Source organism: Hydra vulgaris, chromosome 03 (genome assembly GCF_038396675.1).
Source record: "Hydra vulgaris chromosome 03, alternate assembly HydraT2T_AEP".
Taxonomy (NCBI): domain Eukaryota; kingdom Metazoa; phylum Cnidaria; class Hydrozoa; order Anthoathecata; family Hydridae; genus Hydra; species Hydra vulgaris.
Window position 1 is genome coordinate 9,524,080 of NC_088922.1, and position 8,694 is coordinate 9,532,773.

Consider the following 8,694-nt stretch of genomic DNA (forward strand, 5'->3'; position numbering starts at 1 on the left):
ATTTTGTTTATAAATAGTTTCAAATATACTAGAATGTAATCAAATGTATTTCTTGAATTTATTGGAGCAATTTTTTTATTTGATGAAACTGTCATTCCCTATGGCAAATAAAAATGTTTTTGATTAAAGTCAATTATATGATAAAACAAGACCACTGAAAAGAAAATTTAACAATTATCATGATGTTTTCTTATACCTTGGGGTATGAGAAGTAAGAATGAAAACAAGAAGTTAAAAAAAACACTTTAGTTTAGCACTTCCATTATTTTATAAGCGTGAAATTTTATGCTTAACTAAAGTACTTTATTTTAACTTCCTGAAGCAATGCAAGATAAGTTGCATGATCTGATCAGGGGTGAACCCAGACCTTTTTTGGTACTATAGGACCGGTATAAGCCCTAAAAAAATGACTCAAAATATCAATTTCATGTTGTTTTTCTTTTTCTTTTTAAAAATAGAAAAAAAAGTTCTTTTAAATGCTAGTTTTCTGCATATTTTAGCTAGTTTATTTAGCCAGTAATGTTTACAAATAAGGTTCGCTGCAAGTTTAAAGTTAGGGTTGAATAAAACTAATGGGCATTCACTGATAGCATCATACAGGAAGCCGAATAATTATCTTATATAAGCCAAGGATAATACAATTTATATTACCCATTTGGATTTGAATAAATATGCCCGAATTATTTCTTAATGAGTGCTTGTAATATTTATATTTAAAATAATAGATGTGTTGCATTTTGTTAATAATCGATATCTCATTTAAAAAACCAACCGACTCCTATTTGTTCCATTTTTAATCCAATTATTAATTATTTTGATTATTTTGCTAATAGATACTCAAAATAGATTGAAAGAATGTTTATGCTATATATGCTATTATTTTTAAAAGTAATTGCATGTATATGCTATATGGGGCAATTCAAAAACAAAGAAACACTTTTTTGCTGTTTTTGGACTCCCTTCTTTGTATATGTAACATTTTAAACAATCTCTCCCCGCCGGGGCGACTGAATAAGTGCGAATTTTATAACTGCGAATCTGCATAAGTGCGACTGGCATAAGTGCGAACTGGCATAAGTGCGAACTGGCACAAGCGCGAACTGGCATAAGTGCGCCAAAAGAATTTGCACACATTGGCATAAATGCGAACTGGCATAAGTGCGAACTGACATAAGTGCGAAACAATTGCAAAAACTGGCACAAGCGCGAACTGGCATAAGTGCGCCAAAAGAATTTGCACACATTGGCATAAATGCGAACTGGCATAAGTGCGAACTGACATAAGTGCGAAACAATTGCAAAAACTGGCATAAGTGCGAACTGGCACAAGCGCGAACTGGCATAAGTGCGCCGAAAGAATTTGCAAACATTGGCATAAGTGCAAATTGGCATAAGTGGCGAATTGGCAAGTTCGCACTTATGCCAATTCGAACTTATGCCAGTTCGCACTTATGCCAATTCGCACTTATGCCAATGTTTGCAAATTCTTTCGGCGCACTTATGCCAGTTTGCGCTTGTGCCAGTTTGCACTTATGCCAGTTTTTGCAATTGATTCGCACATATGCCAGTTCGCACTTATGCCAGTTCGCACTTACGTCAATGTTTGCAAATTCTTTCGGCGCACTTATGCCAGTTCGCGCTTGTGCCAGTTCGCACTTATGCCAGTCTTTGCAACTGCTTTGCACTTATGTAGATTCGCAGTTATGAAATTCGCACTTATTCAGCCTCCTCTTCCCGCCCTATTTGTTATTTTTCAACAAATATATCTTTGAGTTTGTACTTTTATGCTAAAGGTTTACTATTCCGCTGTGATTAGAATTTAAATTTTAAAAATTTTGTCATGTCACACTGTGGCTAACCATTTCCTCTCTCATGTGATATTTGGTGACACTTTCAAACACCTCCACCCCATATAAGAATGTCACGTATTATTTGAATAGCCCCTATATGGTTTTGCTACATTTTTAAATATAGCAACTACAAAAACAAAAAAACAAAAAAATTTTAAGTAAAATTAAGCCCTGTCATTAAAAAAGAAACATTCACTGTTTGGTTACATTGCCCTGTGTGTCTTAATAAAAAAAAAAATAGTTATACAACTTACTTATATATATATATACATATATATATATATATATATATATATATATATATATATATATATATATATATATATATATATATATATATATGTACATATATATATATACATATGCATATATATATATATATATATATATATATATATATATATATATATATATATATATATATATATGTATATATACATATATATAAATTAGTAAAAAACACTCATCTAACTTTTTTCTTCAACTTGAAGTTTCACCATTGCTGGATCATAAGGAAGAGTACTCTGCCTGATGATCCTGCAACGGTGAAACTTTAAGTTGAAGAAAAAAGTAAGATAAGTGTTTTTTACTAATTTATTATTGCTCTGTTCTTTAAGAACATTGAGCACTCTATTTGTAAAATACACTAACATAATTTACATATACATATATATATATATATATATATATATATATATATATATATATATATATATATATATATATATATATATATATACGTAAATCAAATCAAATCAAATCAAATTTATTCTGAATAAAGATCTTACATCAATGATATTTACAAATAGTAATGATACTAATCTCAATAAACACCTATCAAATAAAATTATAATAAATAGTGATAATAAAAAGAAAAGTAAAGTCAGATAAAAGGTGATAATTGTAAGAAAAGGAAAAAATAATTGAAACTGTAAAAGTTATATAACGATGTTAACCACAAAATAATACCAACAACAATAATATAAATAATAACAATAAATTAAAAAAATATCAGTAATAATAACAGATTAATAATAATATTAGTAATAATATAAAAATAACATTAATAATAACAGATATTATAATAATATAAAGTATATACAAATTAAAGTGATATTAACAACAATAAAATATGAATGACAGTAGTAATTATTAGGAATATATTTATATGATGATATAAAACATTAAAAATAAGGAACAACACTAGTATTTAACAAAATTTAACAATAATAACAGTAATAATAATAATAAAAGTTATTGTTACAAAAAATGTATAACATATATAAATATATATATATATATATATATATATATATATATATATATATATATATATATATATATATATATATATATATATATATATATATATATATATATATATATATATATATATATGCATACGCACACATGAACACATACATACATATATAAATACATACACACATACACTCACACATTTATATATATATATATATATATATATATATATATATATATATATATATATATATAAATGTGTGAGTGTATATATATATATATATATATATATATATATATATATATATATATATATATATATATATATATATACACATATAAAAAAGCTGAAACTTTGAGTTAGTTTGAGGGAAAGGACAACGCTCCTTCCGCAACATGTCCCTATACCAGTGTTTATATGCATTAATATTTATCAAGTACCGACTTTGGTTCACTTCCGACTTTCGGTTGTTTATTGTCTTTGGCTTTGCAGAAATGGAGGTTTACTCTTTAATTCTCATTTATAAAAACTTAGTAAAACATTTGGTTCCATTACATTTTTTATTAATTTATCACTATTTTTCAGACTAGCTACAGCTTTGAAACTTTCAGCGCTTGAATAGTCCTGGTGAGCTTCTATGTTTAAACCGTTTTCAGGGGCGAAGACCCGGAAAGGGTTGTATAGTACGTGCCCGCTTTTTTGCTGCAAAATCTTGCAACTGAATTTTTACTGCTCTCCAAAATAGCTAGAGCTTTAAAACTTTCAGCGGTTGTATAGTCCCAATAACGTTGGGATTTTCAAAATTGTGGGAGGATCAAAATTAAAGGGAGGTTGAAAATTGCGGAAAAAAGGGATGTTGAAAATTGCGGGAGGATCAAAATTAAAGCGTACTTTATAGAGTAGTTATTTTTTAGGATTAATTACTTAAATTATGTCTTTTTTTGATCTCAACAAAAGCATTGTTTCCCAATCACGCAATTTTATTCGTATAAAACCGTCTCTTTTTTCCATTAACTTACTGACTAGGGGACTAATTAACTGCTCTCTCACAACTTCGGGTAAGTAATGAATATAAAGAAAGGAACAGGAGAAAAACTGCCTTTGAGTTAAACTAACGACAAGTTTACAGTAAAAATTAGTTCGATAATGACCTCTTTTTTTTAACCGACTCATTCAAAACAACTCAATTTTTGCAATAAAAAACTCTTTTATTAAAATTTAAAATTTGGTTATTTAATGTTAACTTGTTAGTAAAAGTTTAAATATTTTTTTAAAATATTATTAAGACAATTATTACATAATTAAGATAATTATTTCGTTATTAAGATAATTATTTGACAAATATAATAAAAAGTGTTGCTAAACTCAATGTATAAAAATCGTTTATATTATTAATAGTTAATTGAAAGTTGAAATTAATATTTCTTCATAATATTAAACTATAAAATTAAGCATTCTCAAAAGCATGGGATGTTACCGGTTTCTTTGTTCATCTTGTATAATTCCTGCTACACCAAATAAACTTTCGGATGCAACTGAAGTTGCACTTAAGCACAAAATCATTTTACAAGCTAGCGTTATAAGTTTATAGGTGTCACCTTCTGTTTGATAAAAAGACATACACCCATTTTCTTCTATAGCTAATTTGTTTCTCTCATTAACTATCATTAAATGTCCGTCATACTTTTCGAATTCCAAGTTTATTTGATGAGTTTGATCCACAAGCAGATTTGTACATGGTTTTATCAAAAATTTATTCATTAATTGTGAAATAGTAGTAATATTTTATGTCTTGGTGCATTTCCATTACTCGCATTATTTGACAATTGGTTTGATGGAATTGATGGTGTTAAATGAATGGCATCTTGCAATAACAAACTAACTTGTTGCATCTGCGGTGTTAATATTTTTTTAATAAAATTTTTTGCTCGAATTCTTTAACCAAGACTTTGGGTTATATCTTCTACAAATTCAAATTTTTTATCTCGAAAATCAAGATAAGTAGCTGCCACAAAAATATCAAAGTCAAAATATAATTTAGGCGACTTTTTAAAGAATTTAGTAACTGAAATTTTAATGCTTCTATTAGATCAGTTGAGAATTCCATATTAGTTATTTTACTTTTCAATAAACTGTAAACAGCTGGAAATAGTAAAGAAACTGTAGGATAATTTTGACCACTTAAGCTTAATGTCAAATCTTTTCGTGATTCAAACAAATCGCAAAAATCATTTATTACTATAAACTCGTCATCTGAAGGCACATATAGAAATATGCATTCAGCACCATTTTCATATTTCATAGATAATAAAGCATCTTTATTTTAAAAAATTGAATCAAGCATATCATATGTTGAATTCAGGCCCGGTTCTAACAGTTTTCTATGTGTAGGCGAGATGCAAATTTGCCGCCGCAAAAATTAAAAATGCAATAATTTCCAATTTGAAGGAAAATAGAAAAACACTGAAAATCAAACTTTAATATATTTTTACTTTATTACGAAAAATTACACAAAAACAAAGTAAATAAAAAAACTGAATTTATACAAAAATAAAAAACAAAACAAATTCCATTCATGAAAAAATAAAAAACAAATCGTAATTAAAAGTGAATTTTCCTAGCTTTTAATTCTGCGAAATCTTTAACCAAATCTTCTATGTCCAAATGATCAGCAATTTCTTTCTCGATGGAAATCGTAGCTAGACCAACTAAACGATCTTGACACATTTGTGATCTGAAATAGGATTTTATTATTTTCAGCTTTGAAAAGCTTCTTTCACTTTTTGGATCGCTATTGGAAGTATCAAGTCGTCTCCCAATAGCTTTAATTTCATACCAAAGTTCTACCCCGTTGATATCAGATTGGCCATCAGACATAAGTGCTAACTGCAAGTCCTTACAGTGTTTCAATAACTCATCATCCGTAAAGTGTTTGCTGCCGATATTGTAAAGAAACCCAAATAACTCGTTATATTCCGATAATTGCGTAAATCTTTCATTTATTGCTTGAATTGCGATGTCCAATATTCGATTGAAAAAAGATACTCTGAAGTTTTGTTCTGGTGATACTATCGGTTCATCGCGACCTTCGTATAGGAATTGTCTACTCTTTCTGCGTACGCGTACGGGATCATCCACATCAAATCCTTCAAAAATTTCTAGTTCAACTGCCAATTTTTTTGCATTTTCAACAATTGCGGCAAATGCTTCATCACAGCGATAATCGCATAGGAAAGATTTGGTAGCGTTTAAATGCTCTAGAGCAAGCGACAAGTCTAAAGCCTGTGATTGGAGTATTTTGCTGACAATATTAATTTGGAATAAAATGTCATACCACAATACCAAGGAGCAATCTGACTATAAAACCTTAACGGTTTTATAGTCAGATCGCTTAGGTGGTTTAATAATATACTCCAACGGTGAGTTGATGCTGAGAAAAAGTTATAAATGCCTTGAATTAAATCAAAGAATGCGACAGCCTCCATACAACAATTAGCTGCATCGTTCAATACCAAGTTGAGCGAGTGGGCACTACAAGGCACGAAAAAAGCTCGAGGATTTAGTTGACGAATTCTGGCTTGCACACCATTATATTTTCCGCGCATGTTAGCTCCATTATCGTACCCTTGTCCCCTCATGTCATCAAGATTTACGCCTAATTCCTGCAACTTATCGATAACAACTTTTGTCATATTTGCTCCCGTTGTGTCTTGTAATTCAAGAAAAGTTACGAAGTGTTCAGAAACTACGACTTCAGCTGGTTTTTCCGAAGATGATTCAGTTGCACTGACAAACCTAAAAACAACTGTCATCTGCTCCATGTGGCTTATATCGGGGGTACAGTCTAAAATAAGTGAGTAGTACTTTGCTCGCTCTAGTTTTGCTAAGATGTGATTTTTGATTTTATTAGCAAGCAATTCAACGATTTCATTTTGAATAGTTTTTCCGAGATAGGTGGTGTGAATTTCACTTGTTGTTATTCGTTGAATATGTTTACTCATAATAGGATCATAATTTCCTAACTATTCAATAAATTTAAGAAAATTTCCGTTATTCGGTTCGAAAAGCTTTTCACATGTTCCTCTTAATGCTAGATTTTGTCCAGCAAGAGTTCTAATTAACGTTATTATTCTTTCAAGAACTTGTCGCCAATGTTGAGTTTCAGATTGAATTATTTTCTGATTAATTTGATCAATCGTAGCCTCTGATTTAAGTCTCACCTCCAGATCTCTCCAATTTAGATATGCAGTAGTGTGGCCACTTGATGTTTCATGTCGTTTAATAATAACAGAAATATTTTTCCAATCTCGGCAGCCGTCATGCGATGACAGGGAGAATTTATTCGGACTAAATATTTTACAGCAAAAGCAAAATACAGTGTCTTTCGTAATGGAGTACACCAACCAAGTGCGTTTAATTTTATCGCCATTAGACATTCGGCGATAAAAATGAAAGCTTGAAAATTTTCTACCTTGTTCATCTTCGGGAAATAAAGACGGCAATTTTTGAATTGGACCATACTTCATCAGCAATGCTTTAAATTTACCATCTATTATAGGCCATTTTGCCGTATCATTAAAATTAAGAGGTAAATCTTTATTGGTTTTGGGGTCTTCACTACTTTGATCTTCATTGTTTTCATTTTGTCCTATATCATCAACGTTTTGTACAACAACTTCACTTAAATTGGAGATAAATTCCACTTCATCAACATTTTCTGGTTCTTTAGCAGTTATATCATTTCCAGAATTTCTATATTCATTAACACTAACACTATCCGCATATTCTATTTCTCTACCGCTTTCGATTTCAATTTCAACTTCATTTTGGTTTGAAGTGGAAGCTACTATAGGTGCCAGTGCTTTTTCGCTTGATGACCTGCTCAAAAAGTGCAACAAAGCATTCTTCTGTTTGGCAGAATTTGCTTCACGTTGAAGCCTAATTTTCTTGTATTGTGACCCAGACAAGCGCTGTCTCTTACCACGGTCCATTATATTGTATCGTTTAAAGAATTTAAACTTAAAAAAAATATAGCATTGATACATATACCTAAATTTTTATATTTAATAATAATAATAATAATAATAAGTTTATTCAAATACATGAAAAAGAAAACGAAAAAACAAACTTTAACTACTTACTTATAAAAATTATTGTTAGACAAATATTATTCAATTTATAAAAGGGTATAATAATTTTTTTTTTTTTCAAAGTTAAAGTTCGTTTAATAATACACTTTTATAACAATTTACAATAGATATCTCAAAGATAACTTCAATAAAATTTTTAAGAAAGTTTCTTAGGAATATTCTGGAACTTTAATTTGCTTAGTCAGCGTATTTTATGAACCAATAGAATTCGTTTGTTTGTATATTTGGCGGTTTGCTAACATCCATCCCTGAAAAAGAAAAAAGAAACTTTTTTTTACTGTTTCTTCTTCGCCAAATCCCAAATGTAAAACATGTATACAAATAAACGCTTTTATTACTATATTATTTATTTGAAAAAATTAGTATGTATTAAAGTTCCCGTAAAATACAACGCCGCCTAAGCAAAAAATTTGTGGACAAATAGGAAATGTTA

At 29.3% G+C, this 8,694-nt stretch overlaps 1 protein-coding gene across 1 annotated transcript; it reads right to left on the reverse strand.

The window, feature by feature from the left end:
• Nucleotides 1-5,583: 5,583 nt before the first annotated feature.
• LOC136077935 (zinc finger MYM-type protein 5-like) lies at nt 5,584-8,375 on the reverse strand. Its single transcript, XM_065792274.1, has 2 exons — nt 8,253-8,375; nt 5,584-8,129 (listed from the first exon to the last, which is right to left on the reverse strand). Exon 2 carries the CDS (start codon nt 8,100-8,102, stop codon nt 7,134-7,136), a length of 969 nt encoding a protein of 322 aa, XP_065648346.1. The 5' UTR covers nt 8,103-8,129; nt 8,253-8,375; the 3' UTR covers nt 5,584-7,133.
• Between the last annotated feature and the right edge of the window lie 319 nt (nt 8,376-8,694).

Bases quoted from the DNA above. Each gene is read 5' to 3' on its own strand.
- LOC136077935 (XM_065792274.1), bottom strand. From the start codon at position 8,102: ATGGACCGTGGTAAGAGACAGCGCTTGTCTGGGTCACAATACAAGAAA.